The sequence below is a fragment of the Pelodiscus sinensis genome, chromosome 2 (genome assembly GCF_052426305.1).
Source record: "Pelodiscus sinensis isolate ZL-2025 chromosome 2, ASM5242630v1, whole genome shotgun sequence".
NCBI lineage: Eukaryota > Metazoa > Chordata > Testudines > Trionychidae > Pelodiscus > Pelodiscus sinensis.
In genome coordinates this window covers 184,556,778-184,580,982 of record NC_143053.1, presented here as the reverse complement: position 1 = coordinate 184,580,982, position 24,205 = coordinate 184,556,778, and the positions used below count along the sequence as shown (strand labels likewise).

At 46.4% G+C, this 24,205-nt stretch overlaps 1 protein-coding gene across 4 annotated transcripts in view; it reads right to left on the bottom strand.

Annotated features, from left to right (window-relative positions):
• The window catches only part of ZNRF2 (zinc and ring finger 2), an 85,613-nt gene that overhangs the window by 21,077 nt on the left and 40,331 nt on the right, over positions 1 to 24,205 (bottom strand). For 3 of the 4 annotated variants that reach the window (XR_012901924.2, XM_075921944.2, XM_075921945.2), the window contains one exon: positions 16,401 to 16,496. The exons of the other annotated variant lie outside the window; for it this stretch is intronic. Coding sequence is in view for 2 of the 3 variants with exons in the window: in XM_075921944.2 (XP_075778059.1) it covers positions 16,401 to 16,496 (96 nt within the window). In the remaining variant the exon portion in view is untranslated. The remainder of the gene's footprint in view (positions 1 to 16,400; positions 16,497 to 24,205) is intronic. 4 annotated transcript variants of the gene reach the window in all.

Sequence of the window (24,205 nt, the reverse complement as noted above, 5' to 3'; positions counted from 1 at the left end):
CTACTATACTCTGTTCTGCAAACTCATTTTCAAAACCAAATACTATATATTGAACAAAGGTGGAAAAATTTGCAAAAGTACTTGAATTAGCATAGAAGCTTATCTACAACACATATGTAATGCATACTGAAATGGACAAGTGAGAAGGTTGTTTGTAGCCTCTTAATTCTGCATTTGTAGTCTGTCAAAATTGTAATTAATGTTATTTGGGAGAATGCCAACTTCACACATTTTAAAAAAAAAAAAAAAAAAAAAAAAAAAAGAGTAGCCAGAAATAAATCCTGAAACACAAGTAGATAGATACACATTGAATATACATTGACATTTTTTGTAACAACTGAACATATTTTACAGAATAAACAAAAGCACAAAAAAATATTTTATTATTCTTCAGACTGGGATCAACTAAAGGCCAATCTAATTCTAAATTTGGAACATCATGGATTTTGTATGTCTTTGAAGCCATTCTCTGGTTATTACGCAAGTCACTTTAGCAGAGACCAGGATTCAAATCTATTTACAAATTCAAAGTGTCCACTGCTTTGAATAAGATTTCAACATAGTGCAATTCTGAAAAGACCACTTAAGTCGAAGACTTAACTTTCATGCAGCCAAAGATGCAAAATTAAATACAAATCACCGTACCTTAAACAAAGACCTGTAATGTGTAAACAGGTCAAAGCAATATGATTAAAGCAAAAAGAAAAAAAAAATCTGTATTTTCAAAAGAAAATATATCAGTTTTATAAAAGGCATCCAAAAAAAAATTCCATGCTTTAGTTCCCATTATGAAGTATCGCCATTCAGACCAAGCATCCTAACCAAATTATATTTTTCAGCTATTTAAAATACAGGCACTATAATCTAATAGAAAAATAGCAAGCATTTTACCTGAATACTTTTTTTTTTTAAAGCTCTTGAACCCTCAGCAATAGAAAACAAAAGCAGCTCTAATGTGAACTTCTCTAGAAAAATCAATAATTACATTAATAGTTCAGCAGCAATTATGAACAAAACACAGTTTAAGGAGAATGGCAATGGTCTTTTCATGCTTAAATAGTCTGCAGTTTCATTCTTTCTCCTTGTTTTTAAAAGTTGAAATACTGACTTCTTTAAATTAAACTTAATCTGCTGTGCTCTTAAGAGAAGGCAAAAATGGCTTGTGGCTCAACATGTTGAAGAGTTTACTGTAATAAAATATAACTAGTTATCTTACATGCAAAATACAATCCAAAAGGTTGAAGGCAAACAGTTTGCGTATATCTGTTGTTCATAAATGATTCCGTTGCTAATTGACAGAAATAGTATGATCCAATGGTAGTGAGCAATGAGAGTTGGATAAACTATATCTGAAAGCGACAAATCTCTCTATTAAAAAAAAAAAAAAACTTTCCGAGGGATGACAGTGACACCACCACATCACTCTGCATCCTGCAGTCCCACCTCCCTCCGTCACCTTGCTCCTCCTTCCCTGCCACTAACCCCATTAGCTTAGAACAGTGGTCTCCAACCTGTTTACACCCAAGATCACTTTTTAAATGACAGAATAAGCCAAGATCTACCACCCGGCCCCTTCCTTGAAGCCCCGCCCCTTCCTCTGTATTCTCCTCCTCTCCATCACTTGCTATCACCAATCCTTATACTGCTTTTTTTCCCCAATTCTTATGTAGGAAGAGGTTTTTCCAACATTTGGCCTGTCTAATGTCAGAAAAAACCCTTCTTTTGGAAGCCCCCTTATTCCTCGTGGAAAGAGGAATATAAGGGTTACCAAAAGAGCACGTTTGCTCTTCCAGTAAAAAAAAGCGGAAGAACAAACGCATCCCTGGATGCAGGAGAGTTTTTCCTGGGATATCTCCAGAATCCTGAAAAACTCCTGCAGTCTAGCCTTACCCTCACGGGGTTGAGGCAGAATGTATAGGCTCTGGGGTGGGAATGAGGGATGTGTGTATGGGAAGGGGTGAGAGGTACAAGCTCTGGGAGGAAATCTGGATGCAGGAGATGGAGGAAAAGGGGACACTGGGTCGGAGAGGGGGCTTCAGGTTGGGCAGTGTTGGGATCAGATGTAGGGTTAGGGTACTAAGCAAATCACAGGCTTGTGGACATGAGGGTACAGGAATTTGGGGTAGACTATGTGAGGGGCTCAGGGCAGGAGGTTCCAGTATATGATAGGTTCAGATTGAGGGTCTGGGGGAAGGAGGAGTGCACGAGTATTATGATGCTGTGGGCAGATGGAGGCTTGGCCTCAATTAGGGGTTTGTTGGCCAGGCTTCATGTTTAAATAAAATACTATGTCAAGCAAAAAGTTTCTGCATTGTCTTTATGAGAAGGGCAGGGAACCTGTTTTGAGTCAAGGGTCACTGACCCACAGAAAAGTCAGCTAGGGCCACGCAAGTGAGATGCAAAATAAAAACTCCTCTAAAACCCCCACAAGCCTCACTAATGTGGCCCCAACTGTGCTGGTGGGAGATGGGGACATGGTATTGGGGAAGGGTACCAAGGGGTACCAGGACAGGGTGCTGGGTAGGGTGCCAATGGGTGCTGGGGCAGGGGACAGGGTGCTTGTAGGTGCCAGGGCAGGAGACTGGGTGCCAAAGGGTGCTGGGGCAAGGGACAGGATGTCAGTGGAGGCAAGGGACAGGGTGCTCGGGTGGGGATAGGGTGCCAGTGGGAGCAGGGGACAGGACAGAACAGGGCAGGCCCCCCCCCCCGCCCGAGGAGGGAAGATCTGGCAAAAGCCTCCTCCCAGGACTCCTCCCCTCTCCCCAGCGCGCACTCCCCCCCCCCCCCCCCCCAAGACTCCTACTTCCTCCCCCGCAGGGAGCCCCGGGGCGCACCTACCTTCCCCCTCCCCTCCGGAGGTAAGCCCCAGCACGCGCTTCCCCCCAGGACACCTACCTCCTCCCCAGTGCATGCTTTCCCTTCGGACTCCTCCCTCCTCCCCAGCAGAGGAGGGGAGCTCCGGTGCATGCCTTCCCTCCTCTCTCTTCCCTCCCCTGCCCTCCCCCTGGAAGCCCCAGCACGTGCCTTCCTCCAGGACTCCTACCGCCTCCTGGCACACCACAGACCTGGAGGGGGGGGAGTAGTGGGGGCTTCTTGGGGGTTGAGGGAATTAGGGGGGCCCCCCGAACGCCTCACGATCGACTGGTTGAGCCCTCCCAATTGAGCAGTTGATCATGATCGATGGGTTGGTGACCACAGGCTTAGAATGTGGCCTGCACCGCCCCAGCCCTTCACCAATCGGAGGGGGCCGAGAACACATGGCCTATGCTGCCCTGTCCTTCTCCACCAGCCGGAGGGGGGCCACAGAAGCTCGTGCTGGCTTGGGAGCAGGGGCCCCAGCTCCTCTCCCCAGTGGCTGGTGGGGAAGGAGGCGGGGGGCCCACAAGAGGCCGGGCTAGTACAGCCATGGCCCTCTCCTCCCTGGCAGCTGGGGAGAGATCTGGGCCTGCCTATCCCCAGACACAGGGGTTGGCGAGCGTAGCAAGCAGGGGGACACAGACCCCTAATGAAAATTGAAGAAAACCTGAGAACACTGCAGTTACTGACTTTATTCTGTGTAACCATCATGAACGCCACAGTACTGATATGAAGAAGCAGAGAAAATAGCTGCAACTTCTTCTCAATTCACTTGTTACCTTGGAATGGACATGAATTTATATTTTTAGTAGGGATGTGAATGATTAACCAGTTAACAGGTAAGCATCACCTGTATCAGGTCATGCTTATTGGCTACAGTTAACCAGCAGGGCTGGAGCAGCCACCCATCCACGGGCATGGGGACTGCTACAGCTCCATGAGGCCCTCCATGGGTTGGGACGCACCAAACCACCCATCCACCCCAATTTAATCAGTTAAACAATGTTAACTGTTTAATGAAATGGGATTTTACATACCTAATTTTTAGTCTAGTAAAACTCAAACTTAAAATTGGGGAACAACTTGAAGACTGGAGTATTGGACACAAGGGAATAAAATACAGCTCCCTCACTTCCTTCAGAGGGTCTAAAGAGAAATAGCAACACAGCCTTGAAGAAAAGCAGTTTGAGAGACCTGCTCTATAGGTAACATACAACTCAAATAAAGCCAGGCTTTACCTCTCCTGAGGAAAAATCCACGTTGCTCTACACAGGTGGGAATTTGAGAACATCTACTCACATGAGGGCCCTGTTTCCAACTTCTCTTGAGCTAGTCTGCTTGTAGGTTTAGGTACCCTGGGATATTAAGTCCTTTCAGGAAATCCAAATATCTTTTTCAGATATGTCCAACAGAAGAATTGTGTGTCTCACTTTTATCAGTTTTTATGCCATTACCACAACATTGTTGGTCCTGATGAAGACAGGGTGACAAGCTGGACTTTATGGTAAGATGAGTGGTTGGACTTGGCCTCCAGCTCCTGATGTAGAAGGTTTTGCTCCTTCCTGCCTACCATCCTTGGTCAAGTTCTTCCATTGACAAGATCCCAACCTAGCTGAATGTATTCATATCTATGGTTAGGCTGATTCCAAGGGCCCCATGATTCCTGAAAGGGTATCCCTTGGGATATTATAACTATTCATCCCTCATACCAAGTTCTTTACTGCTCCTCAGAGATAGATACTTAAGTCTAAGTTCTCTCCCACCAATGAGAGAATCTCAATGAAAAACCAGTGCAGAGACCCTGAGTGGGACTGAGTGCACAGTACTAAGCCCTAGCATGACACTGATGTCCCTATGATGGACATGCATGTCTGGAATAAAGGTCTGCTGATGCTATGGGAGCACAAGGAATCATGAGAGTCTCTCTCCTTAGAAGCCTCTCTGGGCAGTAGGCATAATTCCCGCTAAGCCTCGCACTTGCTCAGGTGTGCAGAAAGAATTTAAGTCCCACCCATCTCATTAGCAGAGCCACACAGCAGCGTGCCTGCAGCCCTGCACTACTTAGGTCCTACTTGAAGGTGGAAAAAGGTAAGCTGGTGGTGGTGGGCTTGGCCAGGGTGTGGGCTGCTTAAAAGGAAGTCTCAATACAGCCAGGCAGCTCTTTGCTGTCGCCAGGGCTGAATGGTAGCTGCCCAGCTGCTCTGGAGGCAGGACTGTATAGCGGCTTCCCCAAGTGCCAGAGTTTAGATGGGGCTGCAATGCAGCTGCTCTGGGGGCAAGGACCAAGGTGCGCCCTCCTCTGGACTCAAAGAGAAAGCACCCAGCAGCCACATTTCTAAGCGGCCTGTGGGGCAAGCAAGGGAGCTTGCCTGGGATACTCTGCCTCCGCAGACCAGATCTGGTGGCTTGGCGGGCTGTATTTTGCCCAGGCCCCTTGTAGCCATTGCAAAACACTATAAGCAGTTTAGTTATGGAAGGTCAGGTTCCGTCAAAATTGAGAATAGCAGCAGTTGGGTCTTTGCCAAGGAAACGATTCCTTTCACCATTTATTACCGGTGTTGTGTAGCAGCGCAGCAAAGGTCTTTAAGAAAAACAGCTTCTAGTTCAAACTTTGCAGGTGTGTGTGGGGGGGAGGTATCCTTTTACCCCATCTGTAACTGATGGCATACAGCAGCAGGGATGTAAGCGACTAGTTGAGTAGTCAACTACCTGATAAGCTTAAGCTTATCGGGAGGTTGAGTCTGTACTCCAGTATTCACTTCCCCTCCCCCCTTGTTGCCTCTGATAGGGAAGCAACAGTGAGGAGGGGAAGCAGGAGCCGGTGTTGGAGGGAGCTGACTTAAAAGCCAGTTCCCCCCAGCAACATCTCCACAGTGGGAGGGGGGACCAGGGGAGGCAGAGGTCTGGATTCTGGACCTAGCCCCCACTGTAGCTCTGCATTTTAAATGTAGTAGGAGCTGAGCTGCCATCGACATGATTAGTCAATTACCCACTTCTAAGTGCCAATGTACTGTATAAGGATATTAAGGTCAGCCATAATAATGACACAATTTTCATTTTTGGGTAACTCCACAAAATGTCACTTTTCTTCTAACAAAATGCTAAAATCCCATATTTTAGGGATAGTGAATTTAAACATTGCAAACAATCTGAAAGACAAGGTACAATGTCTGCCCTGTGGCAAAATTCCCAGCAGTCAAAAGACAGCAACTGCAGGCATGATTTATGACATCCTCTGAATGACCTCTCAAAGCCTGATTAAGTGTAGGACATAGTGCTATAGGTAGTTCCTATCCAGTTGGATCACATGATGCAGAGTGTAATAAGTTTGCATTTGCTATTGGGCATGTGCAACAGCATTTCACTGTTTAGCACTTTTATCATATAAAAGCAGTGCAATGGATGTACATTTATGAAAAAGAATGCAGCAGAATATAAACATTTTCTCAAACCTGCTTTGAATTATTTATTCCTGAAACAAAAAAAATTCTGGACTCTCTCAAAGTTATATCCTTAACTTTGAAGGGCATTTAGATACTACAATGATGAAAATATTTACCTTTAGCACTTCCTTTTATGGTCAATACCAAAACAAGATTAAAAGATATCACTTATGAGGCTTAGAAACAGCGTATGATGGGAAGAAGGAAGAACCCATGGAAAAGCAATATGTATCTGGTTTTATTAGCTCTATATGCTCTCTCAAAAACCTGGATTAATTTGCCCTTGCTGTGTACAAAGCATTACTGTGGGATGGGTTTAAAGGCAACTACAACTTGTTGAAAAGAAGCCAGAGGTCAGCCTCAGTATTCTATATATTCTAACACACAAAAGAAAGTGTCAAGGATAGAACATTTCTTACGCAGATTGGTTTTTTTGCAAGTTCTTTTGTACCAATATAAAACTGCAAGGCCTTCCTTACCAACAGGCAGACATTACAAATTCTAAAGATGTAGGATGCAAAGACAGCCACACTAGGTCACCCCAATAGTTCATCTCTAGCATAGCATTCTGTTTTCTGGCAGCAACTAACATCAGATGCTTCAGAGGAAATGAACGGAACAGAGCGATCCGTTTGAGTGATCCGTCCCATCATCTTGTCTCAACTTCTGGCAGTTGGAGATTTAGAGACATCAGGAGCATGGGATTGCATTCCTGACCATCTTGCCTTATAGAAGAATGCTTCCATTAGCCAAGTTACTGTTGCTTGGGAAGGGAGAGTTCCTACTTCAACAGGAAAAAACCCTTATGTCAACGTTATGGACTTCCAGTGGCAGAGCTATATCATAAGTACGCCATTATAGCACCCATACTGTGTCCAGACATGGTCTTATACCATCTAAGGATTGCGTCCATCAATGGCTATTATCCAAGATGGTCAGGGAAAGCAACTCCATCCTCCAGTTGACTTTAAATCTCCAAGTTCCAGAAGCTGGGACTGGATGACAAAGGTCACAAGATTTGGAGAGCACAAGGAAGGCTTAAAGCCACTTTAATCCTTACTTTCCTCTGTCAGAGTTCTGGGGTGTGCCTCTCGGAAAGAAAGCACAGACTCTCCCTCAAACAATTTAAAAAATTGTGGCAGGGCGTTGCCCTGTACTGGGCCTTTAAGGGGCTGAGACCTGGAGTCAGGAGGAAGCCCAGATGAGGCAGCTAACCAGGGCCCAGCTGGAGGCGATATAGAGCAGCTCCTGGGAGGAGAAAGACCTGCCTGTCTGCTTGCAATGAGGCCCTAGGGGCTGCAAGGAGGCAGTCATGGAGGGCAGGGCTTGCATGGAGGCAGCCCTAAAAGGCCGGGCTGCAAGGAGGCAGCTGCAGTAGGCTGGGGGACTTTGAGCCAGGGAAGCCCCAGGTCGTAAGTCTGCAAGGCAGGGTTGCAGGAGGCAACTGGACAGGCAGAGTGGGAGAAGAACTTGGGGTCCTAGGAAGGACCCTGGAGGAGGAGTGAAGGAAGAACAATGACTCCTCCCCAGAAGGGGGCATGGACCAAGACCGGAGTGGTCACTGCAGGAGGGCAGTGCCCTGAAGAATAACCCCTCACCCAAAGGGGGCGCATCAGCGTCGGAGCCGCCAGTTACTTCCCCAAAGCCACCCAGAGGGAAGAGCTTTGCAGAAAGTGAGTCCGAACCCGTTACACAATATTTTTGACTACTCACAGAGAACACTTCCCTTTAAGGAACAGCTTGACAACCAACCTGGAGACACACACCAGGATCAAACTTTTCTATATTCCACTTCATATCTATCCTTCTTATACAACGGATACACACAACTTGGAAATATTAGATTAATCAAACTCGACTGCATTTGAATTCCATAAAAGACCATTTCTATTTTAAAGGACATGTTCCAATGTGCTATGTGTAGTGTCCGGTAACTTTTTTTAGACTGACCGAAAGTGACTGTCTTTTGTTCACCGTTAGACATGCAGAATCAGGTTTTCTTTGGTGGTGGTGGTAAATTAGTAAGCAATGGCATTTGTGTCTTAACAGCTGCTTAGCTCACTTAATAAAGTCTGCCCCTAAATAACAGTATACATCCCATTGGCAAGAGGGCCTTGGAAACTGGATTGACATCTCCAGCAGTACATATTTTCTCAACAGCTTACTGAAACAACTTTGATAAAAATAGAACTTGCAAACAGCCATGAGGCAGCCAAGCCATCTTTCCTTAAAGTGATTACTGAAAATTCCAAGTATTTGGATAAAACAATAAAAGCAGTATCTTATTTAGTGTTTTAATTTTGTTTACAGTCATTTATGCCGGCCCCAACTCTCTTCTTGCTAGTCATAGTATTAAGAGTTTGTATTAATGTTCCCTGTAAGCCGTGTGTTTATGCGGCCGCTCAGGAGAGATGAAATGCCACCCAGCTGATTAAGCGTAGGACATAGTGCTATAGGTAGTTCCTATCCAGTTGGATCACATGATGCATATTCCTGGATTTCCAAATATTTTGTTACTTTAATCTTCCACCTTAATTGTTGAGATTATTGACTATAAAAAACAGTGGTCACATAATATCTTATGATTTAGAAAAAAGCTGACTTGATTTTAAATATAAATTCAAAAGCCACAGGCAATGCTATATTGTTTACATATTTTACAGTTGACATGGTTCAGATTTCACTTATTTTTGTAGCTAAACAAGTGAATATCAAAGTTATCCTGAGTAACAGTGTTCAACACTAAGGGTGTGTCTACACAGCGCAGTTATTTCAGAATAATGACCATAATAATAATAATGACCATTATTCCGAAATAACAATGCGAGCGTCTACACAGCAATTCCATTATTTTGAAATAATTTCAAAATAATGGATGGCTAATTTTTAGGTCTGTATACCTCATTCTAGAAAGAATAACTCCTATTCTGAAATAGCTATTTCAAATAAGGCATGTGTAGATGTTCCACTTCTGCTATTTCAAAATAGCCCTTAACAGGGCCATTCTAAATTATTCCTTCTGGGGCTCTCAATCAAGATAGTACGTTTACATTACGGAAGCCTGCCTCGGACTAATTTTGAGTCTTCCCTGCAGTGTAGATGTGCTATTTCGGAATAAGTATTCTGCAATAGCTTATTCTGAAATAACTGTGCAATGCAGACATAGCCTAAGTTGACATGCTACATGCTTTGAAATTCTCCCTTTAAAATTACACTATTAGTCAATCTAAACAAAATCTTACTACCTTGAAATTTCTCTCTCCATCTACAGCCGCTCTGCGAGTTACGAACAAGTTACGGACCAACACTTGGTCTGTAACTCGAAGTGTTCGTAACTCGGATCCCATAGAGTTACATGGCAACTGCACTGTTCGTAAGCGTGGATCGCCGTTCGTAACTCAGATCCGCATTTACGACCGCTTTGGTTGTAAGTGCAAATGGTCGTAAGTGGAGGTGGTCGTAATTCGGGGAGCGGCTGTAGTGTGCTTCATGACAGTTTAATTATACGGATACGAATTAGGAACAGCCAGAGATTCACAAGAAAGTGAACACAACAGATTAAGGAGAAGAAAGAAGACACCAATGGAAGATGGAAATCTCAGTAAAGAGGAATACAGGAAAGTGATATTTCAAGTTAAGACTTGAATTTTTTTAACAGAATCTTAGGTTCACAAGATGATCGTGGCTAGGGCTCGACAAATGCACTCGCCCGCGGTGAGTAGATTTTTCCAGCTGGCGAGTGCAGGGGAGGACTGGCCCAGTGGGCTGTTGTGACGGGCTGGCTGAAGCCCACACTACGGGCAGCGCGGCCCCATCTGATCCGCCGGCTGGCGGAGGAGCAGAGTGCCGCTGAGAAGCAGGAAGTGTGGAGATTCTTCCCACAGGGCTGCCTATGTGCAGCTCTAGCGCAAGGAGGCAGGGCAGGATGCCAGGACGCTGGTGTGACATGGCCCCGCTGATTTTAAAGGGCTGCGTCAACTCGGCTCTGGCTGCATGTCCCTGGGAGCTGGCTGTGGCACAGCCAGGGCCCGCCCTGCCGGCTCCAGTCCTGCCCCAGCCCCCCTTTGTCTCTGCGCCACCCGTTCCCCACGTCTCCCCTGCACCCCGAACCCTCTGCTCTCCCTCTTGCCTGCGACCCTCTGGCTCTGCGCCGCCCTTACACCCCGCACCCTGCTCCCCCGATCCCTGCCCCCCCCAGCTCTGTTCTGCCCATTCCCTGCACTGCCCCTAGACCCCGATCCCTCTGCCCCTCCCGTTCCCCACGTCCCATTCCCCATGCCTCCACCGTACCCTGCTACCCCCGATCCCTGCATCCCTCTGGCTCTGTGCCTCCCATTCCCTGCGCCACCCCCGTACTCCCCCACTGTTCCCTGCACCCCTCTGGCTCTGTGCTGTCCCTGAACCCTGCTCTCCTTGTGGGTCGGGAGTAAAGGGTGCTTGCCCATAGGGAGGGGCTGGACAGCGCAGGGAAAAGGCTGCTGTGACCCAGCAGCGAGTGAAAGGGGGAGGTCACTTGAAGCGCCTTTGCCTTTATGGGAAAAAAATGAAAATGCTATTTGTTGTTTATAGGGCTAAAATGCCGGGACAAAAAAAAAAAAAAAAAACCCGTTACAAAATGCAAACGTGTAAAAGACAACAACAAGGAGGTTGGGGGGGAGGGGGAGGGGAATGTTTTGCTTGGGGCAGCAAAAGACCTAGAGCTGGCCCCTGGGGAGGGGAAAAATATGAGGAAGGGGCTTGTGCTGAGTGAAGAAGAAGGAAGAAGGAAGGCACCAAGGGACAGGGGTGCAGGTGAGACAAATGCCAGGGGGCCAAGTGCAGACAGTGAGGAAAAGGGCAGGAGGGGAGGTGTCAGTGGGGGGGGGGAGGGGGACAGGGTGATGCTGGCAGAGAAGAGGGTAAGGGCACTGGGGGCTAGAGGGGGAGGTGCTGGGAGAAGGCTTGAAAGAAGGGGTGGGCATGAGGAAGGCAGGGATGGAGCAAGGCATCTGTTAGGGCACAGGGACATGAAGGGAACGGGGGCAGAGGGTAGTGAGGGGGTGGGTATCAAGGAAAAAGAGAGCAAAGGGGGCAGTGAGGGAAGGGGGAGGCACGAGGAGGGTGCAGGTGCCAAGGGATTCTGGGGGTGAAGCAGAAGGGCAGACACCTGCAGGGGAGGGACCAGCACCAGAGGAGAGAGGCAGGGCAGGTGTGTAGAGGGATGTTTTAGGAGAGGGGATGAGGAGGGGTAGCTCACACGATCAGAGTGGGGCTACTGGAAGAGTGGGTACAGGGCGGAGAGAAGGGCTGGTGGAGGGGGGCAGGTCTCAGGAAGGCTGACGACAGTGAGAAGGGCAGGAGTCAGGACAGCAGAGGGTGAGGAGTTGGGGGGCAGCAGGTACCAGGGGAGCTGATGGAGGAAGGGGAAGAGGCATGGCAGCAGAGAGAAAAGGTAGAGGTTTATAAGATATTTATTAATAACCCGGGTGATATTTATTAATAACTTATTAGTAATTACTGTTATTAGGAATTTATGCCATAAAAAACACTTTTTGTGGGGGAGGGTGGCAAGTCCCTTTTTTGTCTGGCTAGTAGGGTTTTCCATAATTTGTCGACCCCTGATCATGGCACACATCCTGCAAAGAAGGAATGTGTCTTATGTACGAATATTTACTATATTATAGAACTTAGATAAATGCAATTCAGCCTAATGTGATTGTTGCTTTTTGAGCAACTAAATTCCACATGTGCATGATTGCTGACTTCAGTAAGTCATCATCATAAGCTTGCTTCCAACATTATACCAGTTCAGGTTAGGGATGTAAGCGACTAGTCAACTACCTGATAAACTTATGCTTATTGGGTAGTAGAGTAGTGACTCAACTAGTTGCTTCCCCTCCACCATCACTGCCTCTATCAGAAAGAGGCAGTGTGTGTGTGGAGGGGGGGGGGGGGGGCAAACTGGTGCTGGGGGTAGCTGGCTTAAAAGCCAATTCTCCCCAGCACCATCTCTGTGGGGGATCAGGGATGCAGCTGGGGGGACCAGGTGTGAGCGGGATATCAGCTGATTCCCAGCTCACGCCTGGTCCCAGACGCAGTGCCTCTGCTTTTTAAATGCATTAAGAGCCTAGCAGCTCTCAATACATTTAAACGGCAGAGCCACAGCAGGGTTAGCTCCTGGGGCCCAGGAACTAACCCCACTGCAGCTTCCCTCCTTATCGACTAATCAAGTAGTCAATGGAAATTCTATCAAGTACTCGATTAGCTTGTTAAATGCAATTTAACATCCCTAGTCCAGGTACCTTGAATAACTGATTGTTGATTTTGGTACAATTGTGCTTTCAAAGTCAAACCAGCTTTACCGCACCACTGCACCTACAGGCAGAATATATCCTAGAAAAGTTGCAACAGTGGGGAGCATGAATGAAACCAAGTGCAATGCAATAAAACAAAGTGCTGATTTCTCCACTCTTCCAACAATGAACTAAATATATCTGAAATCCAACCAGAGCTATTAATATGAACTATAAACAAAAGACTGATCAAAGACACAGTTGAGATGAGCACATTGTGAAAAATGTACCAAATTCAAAGTCTGAGTGCTTCATTGCTGGGGTAGGAGTGGGGGATTGATGCCACCTTGGTTATTTTTGTAAAACATACAGATCATATTAAGTTCATTATGACCTTCATGTGGGTGCTCTTGATGAAAAGCAGAAAGTGTGAACAGGCAGTCCTACCAGCTCTTAGCTCCAAAAGAGTGATATGCAGGAGTGGCACCTCTTGGAGCTGAGAAAGCTGGGCATGCCCGAGGGGGAGGGGATACTATAATTCTGTAGTGCCGAGGAACGTAGATGAAAGATCTTTGTTCTTTTTATTTTCCTCTTTTTATTTTTAACTGAAAATGCATATCTCAAAATGGGAGGGCGGAGGAGAGAATGCTGTCCAGATAAGATAGGAAAGGATTCATGATCAAATGTAAATATGAAGCAGGAGAGATTTTTTTTTAGCTGCCTCAATATCTAATCATATGAAAAAGCCCACGCCACACTAGGCTACACTTGGAATTTTCCAGTTTTCAAAAATATCATGAAGGACCCTACCTTCAGAGCCCCTCCCACCCCATTTCTTTGCTATAGTTCTAGACCCATGGTCACCAACCAGCAGATCACAATCAACTCGATTGAGAGGCAGTGTTCCCAGCCTCCCTTGCTTCCTACCACCCCCAAAATGAGGAGCCCATGCTGGCACTATAACTTACTGCCTCCTGCAAAAAAAAAAAAAAAAAAGAGCTAGCCCTGGCTTCCTGCAGCGTGAGGTCCTGTGGCTTCGCAGCAGATCTGGAGCTGCATGTGTCACGGAGCCTCAGGACTTCCCCCGGATGCTGCAGGAAGGAAAGTAGGCAGCACGGGGCAGAAAGGCAAGACAAGAAAGCGCGTGCTCATCCCCTGCCCACAATAGCTCGCGCACTTTCTTGTAGTCCCTTCCTTCCCCATGCTCTGGGGAGGTGGAGGCTGGGGAGTGTTAAGAGGTGGTGCAGGATCCAGAGTGGCTGGATTTTTTTTTTTTTTTTTTTTTTTTAAAGAGCCACATGTGCGCTTTGTCCAGCCCTGCCCATAGATCCTGCCCCAGAGAGCTTCATCCCTGGAGACCCCAAGGTACTGGCCGAGCTACCCTTGCCCCCTTTCACTTGGCCAGACACCCCACCAGTACCTTGCCAACTCCCCCTGGCCAGACCCCCACCAGCATCCTGCTCCTGCCTCTAGGCCAGACACCCACTAGCACCCTGCTCCTGCCCCCTCCTTCCTGGCCAGACACCTACCCCCAGCTTGCTCCTATATTCCACTTTCCAACCAGATTCTGCAATTCCTCCTCCTCCCCCTCCCCCCCATATTCCTATCCCACTCACTGGCAGCCCTGTCCCACATATTGGATCCTTCATTTTTGGCCCCACCTCAGAGTGTATAGGGGCCCACAAAATCCACTAACCCTGGAAACCTAGAAAAGTTAATCTGGACTGAGGCCTTGATGGGGTAGATCTTGGCTTGCCCTGACATTTAAAAAGTGATCTTGGCTGTAAAAAGGTTCAAGACCACTATTCTAGATTCTAAATGATTCCCTGGCATGATGGGAGGTGAGGGAGGGAAAGGCAGGGCAGGCATGAAACAAGTTAATTCCCAGGTCGACAATGGGATAAAGGGCCTCTGCCAACCATCTTTTAACAAACTGCCTGCTCTGTAGTTAACAAGCAACTAAGGAAGCCCTCCCCTGGATTGTAGAAGACTAGAGGAAACAAGGGAAGTGATGTTTAAGACATAGAAAAGACAAAAGTGAATTGAGTCACTGATCTGCAATGATATGTGTGAAGCTACTCGATCATATTAAAACCTCTAACGGATGTGGTCAGACTTAAGAAACAGTTTATTAATACTACTATTACAGTTCTTAACTTACAGGAACTGTTTCAAATTGTGTTATCCACATGGATTCCATTTGTCACACATGTGACCCACACATGCAAGATCAGATTGTTTAGGTCAGCAGTGTCCATTCACTGCGTTGGTGCGCCAGATGTCCTCACAAATCTCCAGGTGAGGGCCTGGGCAGAGGCAGGCACAGACACCCCTAAGTGACTTTGCCAATACAGAATCCAGATAAAATATAGGGCTCTTCATAATGGAGAAGGAAGACAGGCTGCAAAATCCATGTGGACAACACATCCTGAAGCATTACAGTTACCATAAAGATAAGAATCTTATTTCTTCTTCCAATGACTGTTGACATGTATTCCACTTCTGATGACTATCAACTAGTCACCTCAATCAGAAAGTGGGTGTTTGAAGTCTTATTTAAATAATGATTGTGATGTAGTGTCAGTACCTTGCTGGTTGCTATGCTTGGGCTGTGGGTGACCCATACTGGCCTCTGTCTAAACACTGCCCAGCGGGGGGCACCTTGAGGACCCCCATGACTGACCGAACTGGTCCTACCGGTTAAGGGAAGGGATGGAACAAAGGAAATCAGTGCTGGGGGAAGAGTCAGTTTCTGGCTGGAATCATGAAGGAGACAGACTAAGGAAGGGGGCTGGGAGTCTAAGGGCCGAGGCACCCCAACTAAAGGGGTCTGAGGCATCCTGGCCCAGACTCTTGTAGCCACGTCACATCTAGGCTGAGCTGTATCCTGGAAAAGCAATAAATCCTCTCTATTCTACTGGCTGGCAGAGTCTGTTCTTGCTGCTATAGGGCTGCATGATCGGGGGAACCCTGACTCGCCATCACAATGATAATAGGATACCACTGCCAAACTGGGTGGTAGATCTGAAACTCCATACTATTTCTTAGTTTTGGATGAGAGTGTTGACTGGCATTTTTCCAATCAAGATAATATAAAAAAGCACTATTTGAATCAAAGGTGTGCAAATTCCACCTGGATGGAATGGGGCTTGGGAAAAGACTGGCAGGTAGACAGTCTGATTTAGATGAAAATTTAAAACAATCATTGATTAAAAAAAAGTAAGGTAAGGCCTATGGATCAGTTTTCCTAGGTCTGGGGAAGGTGACCTAGACCTGTGTTCACTGTGGAAATAATGTTCCTTCCTACCCTTTTCAGATGACTTGGGTGGGTGTCTTCGCTACTTTGCCAGACAGAAGATAACATGCTAAAGGAGGGGCTGCTTCAGGAGGGACGCGATATAAGTGTGTCCCGACTGGGAGGCAGTGAGCCCGCAGAGGAGAGCCATCCTGCAGTGTCCACTGGTGGCAGTCAGACCAGGGAGGGAGGCGGGTATCTGTGTGAGTAGAACAGGCCCTAGCAGCTAGGGGGAAGAACAGGTTTCAAGCAGGTTGGGGGGTAGCCTGCAGAAAGGAGAAGAGAGGAAGATCAGGCCTTGGGCAGGCTAGGGGGTGGCCTGGGTGGATGAGGGAGGGGAAGAACAGGCCCCTGATCCCCAGCGTCCTCCATCCCCACACCCTCATCATCCCCAAGGCCCTGTCCAAAGGATCCAGGCAACACCAGGTAAGTCTGCTAGTTAACATATATAGACCCACATAGGAGACCAGAGGAGCTTCTCAACAGCTAAAAGAATGTTTATCCCAGTTAAAATGAAAAATAAATATTACTTACCATTGTAGGTTATCCTTGGCTTTGTCAAACACATCACAAGATGCAAATCCATTTCATCTGAAGATACAAACTTTGAACATACAGGGCACTTGAACCCTATTAAAAAAAAACACAGAGATACTGATCACAGGAACCATTCTGATAGAAAGCTGTATATTTGCACTGGATACAAATTTTACACACTTTGAAACATGTGAACAAGTAGCTTTTTATTTATATTGAATCCATAAATGTCTTACATTTATATAGTTCCCTGGATCTGAAAGAACATGGGTGTTCACTCCTTTTGGAAGAGACAGTTTTGCACTCATTGAAATTGACCCTATAATATCCTTCTCTTACTTCATGCATGCTTTGCAACTGCAAATGCTGCAGGCACAAAATTCCATCTTCAGAGAAAACATTCAAGGGATGGCAGGAGTGCCATTTCAGATTTTGGTGGGGGGAGCAACCTGTGCATTCTGTGATGTGCGGGGTCGAAGAGAGTGAGAGCTTGAGGAGGAGTGGCTCGAGGACAGAGGCTTCAGCAGTGTTACTGAGCATGCTCAGTACTAGCCAACCACCAAATGGGGATGGGGGAACCAACCCCATCCACCCACCCAACCCCACTCCTCATCTCTATTCAGGGGCTAACCACGAATGCATTGGAAACTCTCTACTTTTTTGGCAGACAACTTAGCAGTTAGCTGACAGGAGCACTGTATCTAATTCCTACATGAAAGAACGAAAATTAAATAACTATTAGATCCACTCAGCTCTAACACTAGCATATTCTGACATCTTGTGGCAAGTCTCTTAACGGACACTGGTTAGCCTTAAAATTTTAATATATATTCTTACTCTGTTACTAACTCTGTGGATAGAGACACCGTCAGGACTCCTGGGTTCGCTCTCAGCTCTGGAAGGGCAGATACATTTCAGCTCTATACAATAACATCAGAATGGCCATACTGAATAAAACCAAGTATCTAGCCCTGTGTCCTGTCTTCCAACAATGGCTAATGCCAAGTACTTCAGAAGGGATGAACTGAAGAGGCAATCATCAGGGTCTATCCCCTGTCACCTATTTTGTTTGTTTTAAATATGCTGCCTATAAATTTAACTGGGGTCAGCTTCTTGTGTTATGTTAGTGAAGGAATTAATAGCATTTCCTTATTCTGTCTTTCCACTTCATTCATGATTTTCTAGACATCTAGCACATCCCCCCACCCTTTAATAATTTCTTTTCTAAGCAGAAAAGTCCAAGTCTTATTAATCTCTCCTCCGATAAAAAAATGTTCCTTCCCCCCCAATAATTTTTGTTGCCCTTTCTGTACCTTTTCCAAACACAATATATCCTTTTTTTAGATGGAGTGACTAGATCTGCATACAGTATTCAAGATGTGGGCATACAATGACTTTCTATAGAGGCAATATGGTATTTTGTCTTAGCTATTCGTTTATTAATCATTCCCAATATTCTGTTAGCTTTTTAGTTTTTAGACTGCCACTACACATTAAGCAGATGTTTTCAGGGAACTACCCACAAGGATTCCAAGATTTTTCTTCAGTAGAAACAGCTATTTTAGACCCCATCATTTTGTATGTATAGTTAGGATTATATTTTCCCTGTGTGCATTACTTTGCACTTAACACTTAATTCCATCTGCCCTTGTGTTGCCCAATAACCTAGTTTTGTGAGGTCCCTTTGTAACTCTTGGCAGTCATCTTTGGATTCGTCACTGTTTACCCCTTTTTCAAGAACATTTATGAAAAATTTAACAGCAGCGATCCAAATACAGATCCCTGCAGCACAATACTCAGTCCTATTCTTCCTCCCACCCCCACTCCCACTATCTTAAGTGGATTATCCAGCAAAAAAGTTTCCTGGTGATCCAACAATCCTTCAATTGCTTGAATGTTCAGCCTTTGGCCTTTTGTTATTCTTAATCACCCTGCCTCCATCTTTTTATAACAAAATCCCTGCCCCAAAGGCAAAGCTGCAAGCAGTCAAACTCAGTTGCATTTAAGAACTACCTCTGAAGTTAGGATATGGCCTTTAAGCAAACCTTTAGTATGAACATCAGGGATTCAAACTTGGGAGGGGGGTTAATGCCCTCCTAGTGCCTCATAAAAGGCACCTTTGAGTGGTGAAAATTAAAAGGTAGAAAGAATATAGTCACTAAAAATCTGAATTTGGACAGGAGCTCCTAATTAACATCTTCACTTTCAAAAATGCTGTGGAACCTTCAGTTACCACAAACAAATACTAGACTGCAGTTTCAACACTAATGCATCTTCTAATACCACATCCTGGACACAGGTTTAATGTTAAATATCAGCTCACTTACTGAATCACTAATATTATTTCCTGCAGCAGAGTTTTAATTTGACTTCTCTAATTGAAATACTAACCAGGTATGACCCTGCATAACTTGGAAGATCAGAACCCGAAGTGATTTGAGGTAAGGGAGAATTAGTCAGTCTGGATTCTGATGCAATGTCATAATGATGCATGACAGTTTGCTTAATGCTGTAATATCTGGAATCACTCACGACAATGGTCATAACATAAGAACAGCCATAATGGGTCAGACCAAAGGTCCATCTAGCCCAGTATCCTGTCTGCCAACAGTGCCCAATACCAGATGCCCCAGAGGGAGGGAACACAACAGGTAATCATCATGTGATTCCTCTCCTGTCATCCATTTCCAGACTAGAGACACCATTCCTAACCATCCTGGCTAACAGTCATGAATGGACCTAATCTCCATGAATCAATCTAGCTCTTTTTGGTTGTCTAATTAAAGAATAAGATTGGCTGCTCAGGTCTCGGAACGCACATCCCAAGGAAATTTTAAGTATCAAACTTTTCTTTTGATCAATATATTTGGTTTGCATAAGCTGTCTTAAAGAAAAATCTCATCTTAAGGACTAACAGCTTGTTAATCAGTAGAATCACTGAACGTACAGCAAAAATATGTGAACCTAAAACAACATTCAAAGTGAGCCTTCACCAGTCATCCTCAGCTAATAGCATAAGAGAAATAGGAAGGTAATGAAAAAAAATTAACACGGAGAACAATTATGTAAGTGGCTTCATACAGTTAGATACAGAGTCTCCCATCTCCATGGCCAGCTGAACATGGGATTGTTGAGCTTAGAAATAAAAAAAGACAACTGAGGGGAGAGTATGATAGAGTTCTATAACATCATAAATGGTACAGAGAATGTAAATACGGAAGTGTGATTTACCCCCCATTTAAACAAGAAACTAGTCAAACCAACGGAATCAATAGGCAGCAGGTTTAAAACAAACAAAAACAAGTACTTCTTCATACAGTTCACAACCTGTGGAACTCACTGCCAGGGGATGCGGTGAAGCCCAGACGTATATCTGAGTTTAAAAAAAAAAAGACTCAGATAAGTTTAGAGGATAGGTCCATCAATGGCTATTAGGCAAGAGGGTCAGAGAAGCAACCCTGTGCTCTGGATGTCCCTAAAGCACTTACTGCCAGAAGCTGCAACTGAACAAGAGGGGATGGTTCCAAAGAGGATGGAGAGAGGCTGTTCTCAGTAGTGACAGATGGCAGAACAAGGAGCAATGGTCTCAAGTTGTGGTGGGAGAGGTCCAGGTTAGATATTAGGAAAAACTATTTCACTAGGAGGGTGGTGAAGCACTGGAATGGGTTACCTAGGGAAGTAGTGGAGTCACCATCCCTAGAAGTGTTTAAGTCTCGGCTTGACAAAGCCCTGGCCGGGTTGATTTAGTTGGAATTGGTCCTGCCTAGAGCAGGGGGCTGGACTTGATGACCTTCTGAGGTCTCTTCCAGTTCTATGATTCTATGATTCTATGATACTTTGATAAACTGCCCTATTGTTTATTCCCTCTGAAACCTCTAGCACTGGATACTGGGCTAGATGTACATTTCGTCTGACCCAATGTGACCATTCTTATGAAGGGCTGATCACAGACTTTTCATAGTGTTTTCCCACAGTCATGCTCCTATTTCTATCAGAAGAACTAAACCATTGATAATGCAGAAAAGTCAGTCAAGAATAACAAATGACTTGATGTCACATTTTCAAGCTAATTATTCCTACAAGCTTTGATCTGTTAAAACACTATACAGAAGTGGAGTCAAATTTCAAAGAATATTTACTTCCAATATTGTGCAATGGATTTCTTTCCACTGTTAATCTCCAGGAAACTATAAATTTTGGTGCAAGATAAAAGGAGGCAGAGATTAAAACAGAAGACACAGAAGTGATGGTTGATGGGTATGATGAGTTCAGAACAAAGACTGAACAGCTTTAAGAAAGTGATCATGTGAAGTCCTTGCAATCTAGTGATTTCACACAAGACTAAGTGCTCATTACCAAGTAACTGATAAATATGTACTGAGCAAATCTCTTCAGCCACTACCCAAACTGAAATGGTCTGTTTTCTAGACCTTTTTCAGACTACTATGCCCCTTTCAGGAATCTGTCTTCCCCATATCCCCAGGTTTCAACTCACTTAAAAACTTCTTGCCTACAAATAAGACATAAGAATACTGAAGTATCATAGAAAATTACTGAAAAATTGCCTTACAGAATTATAGAGTTCTGTTCAGATAACAAAAAAATCTGTATCAGCTAGGGATGTTAAAATGCATTTACTTAAACATGTAACTGGTATACGGTTACATGTGGGACACTCACCACACACTCATCCCCCTGTACTGCTACCTCTGATACAGAGGCAACAATGCGGAGGAGGGAGGAGCCGGCTTCCTGGGCATACCAGGAGCCTGTGTGTAACTGTGAAGGTTAACTGATGAGCCAAGACTCATTAACAGTGTACACAGTTACACTATCAGGTCCCTAGTATCAACATCAGATCTTAAAAAATTATCCGTGGACGCAGATATCTGTAGATTTGCAGGTCTCCACACAAGGAGTGGTCTGAGGCTCCACAAGGTAGCCGCCACCTTATCAGGGCCGGCTCTAGGCACCAGCAAACCAAGCAGGTGCTTGGGGCGACATGTGGCCAGGGGCGGCATTCTGGCCAGCCTCACCACCCCACACGGGCACGCCCTGTGGCCACCCAGGGCAACGGGCGGGGCAGTGGAACCAGCGGCCTGCAGGGGGAGCGCACACTCTTGCTGCCCCACGCGGACACCTGGGAAGAAGGGTCCGCGCCTCAGTACGGGGCATGGAGGGAACCCCTAGTTCCCCCTCCGATTGCAGAAGCAGCCCCGGCCCCAAGCCCTGAACTGGCCAGACCTCGCCCCCCTCCCCACTCTAGCTCTCTCCCCTCCAATGCAGCACCCCGCCGGTTCTCCACCACCCGCAACCCACCCAGGCCAAAACCCGCTCGGCCCCTCTCCTGCTGAGGTGTCAAGCCCAAGAGCAGTGGCACTTTGGGAATCGGCGAGTGACCCGCCCCCCAGCCCGCAGAGAGCTCAGAGGTTAGTGGGGCCCAGCCTATAGCTGGGAGAATGGGAGGGGGGAGGGGAGAGCTGCTCCTGACAAGCGCCCCATACAGGCTTGCTGCTCTGTGGACACGGAGAAGCGTGGGGGCTGGGACAGCGAGTTCAGTGGGGCACGCAAAGCCTGTGGCCACTGGGAACCATGCCGAGGGGTGAGGCAGCAGCTCCCCCTACCCATCCCCTCTGCTGGGGGTTGGGCCAGGAAAGCAGAGCCAGGTCGCACCCGCTGCTGGGAACTTGGGTGGCAGCGGCACAAGACTGTGGGTTTGGTTTTTGCCAGCTGTCGGGAGGGGAAAGGTGTGTGTGGGGGGGAAAGGAGCTCAAGGGGAGGCAGCTCCCGGGGATCGTCTGTGGGGAGATCCTCCCCCTGCTCCGCAAGGAGCTTGGACCCTGGCACGCAGCCAGTGCCCCACCCAGCGCCCTGCCTCTCTCCTGCTCCCAGGTGTTTGCCCAGGGCAGCCAGCCAGCCAGCCGTGCTACCACACTGGCCCCTCTGCACTTCCACAGCACTCCCAGGAGCTGCTGGCCACAGAGTCCCTTGCAGTGGCTGAAGGCGAGCCCTGGCTCCTCTCTCTCCTTGTGCAGAGGAGGGGAGGCCGCGGCGCCCCCTTCACACCGGGGAACAGTGTTTACAGCTGCAGAGCAAGGGAAGGAGGGGGACCCCCCCACTTTCACCCCTCCCCCAGGGCACTCCCATGTTTCTGTGCGTGCTGTGGGGAGGGGACACAAGGGTTTGGCGGGGAGAGGGAAGGGAGATGGAGTTCGGTCAGTGGGGGGAAGTGGGAGAAGGGAGCAGACTGGGTCCGGGGGGGGGGGGGAGATCGGGTTTAGCTGGGAGGGAAGAGAGGGTGCAGGGTGGATTAGGTGGGGGAGATAAGGGGGGGACGGACTGGGTCTGGTTGGGTTTGCCTGTGAGGGGAGAGAAGGTGGAAACTGGGTTCGGTGAGCGGCGGGAGAGGGGGATGTGTGTGGAGGGGAGACAGGACGTAGGCTGGATTTGGCTGGAAGGTGTGATGAGAGTCAAAGAGTCGCAAGGTGAAAGGAGCACTTTCCTCCTCAGTGCCTGTCCTGCAGCAGCAGGCCAAGCCGGGGGGAGGGGGGGGCATTTTTGCTTGGGGCAACAAAAAACGAAGAGCCAGCCCTGCCCCCTTCGAGAGCCAGGGAAAGCTATGTGGAGCCTGCGTGGTGTCAACCACATACCTCATTTGGAACCAGAAATACATAATCAGGCAGTAGCAGAGACAAGAAAACACACAGTATACTTTACATTTAAACACAGTACTATTAAAAATAAAGGGAAAGTTTAAAAAAGATTTGATAAGATAAACTATTTCTGTGCTTGTTTCATTTCAGTTAAGATAGTCAAAAGCAGCATTTTCTTTTGCATAATAAAGTTTCAAAGCTGCATTACATCAATGTTCAGATCTAAACTTTTGAAAGACCATGACATTTTGTTCAGTTATGAACAGCCTCTATTTTGGAGATGTTCGTAACGGAGTTTCTACTGTACTTGTTTCACGAACAACCAGAGTTCGAATAGTACTGAATGTACTAAACAAAAAAGAGTGGGGGGGGGGGAAGGGGGGGGGGTGGTAGAAGTAGTACTGAGAAAGGTTCAAGGATTCACAACCTTTAACTCTGAGAGAACAAAAGATCTACTGTGCTATTGCAAGTAGGGCTGTTACTGGTTACCTGGGTAACCGGTTAACCAACAAGCAACTACTAATTGGTTAACGTCCCAGCTAACCATAACAAACATCCCTCCCTCAGTCCCAGCCTGCAGAGAGGCAGCAGCGCGGGATCGCAGGGGGTCCCCAGAAGTGGGGCCAGGAGCCAGGAGTGCACAGGCTATCAGCCCCACCCCCTAGGGGTGCACTAAGTAACCATGTAACCACTAAGAAATTTAGCAGTTACACTGTTATTAAAATAACCGCTTTCTAACATCCCCAGCATTTATGTCAATGTTTGCTTTTTGTCACCAGCACAAGTAAACATTCCAATAACCAATTCGGTAAGAAAGTTTCAGGTGCCTAAAGTCATTGTCAGTGAAGCAACCAACAGATCATTCAAACTGATCTGTTCTCAAATATAGTCAAGTCCTTTGTGTTTCATAGATAAACTGTTAATGTACATGCAGATGCATTAGGGCAACAAAAAAGGGTCAGAAATCAGCTGAAGTGATATCAAATTCATTGAGAGTATATACAGCTGTCCTGCAGTAACCACACAAAAAAAATCTATTAAGAGGGTTACAGAAAGGGATACAACTGATTTTTTTTTAAAGTAACTAGATACCTCTAAGCAAGTTAGAAAAAAAAGCCTTTTTCCCCCTAACTATACATATTTGTGTAG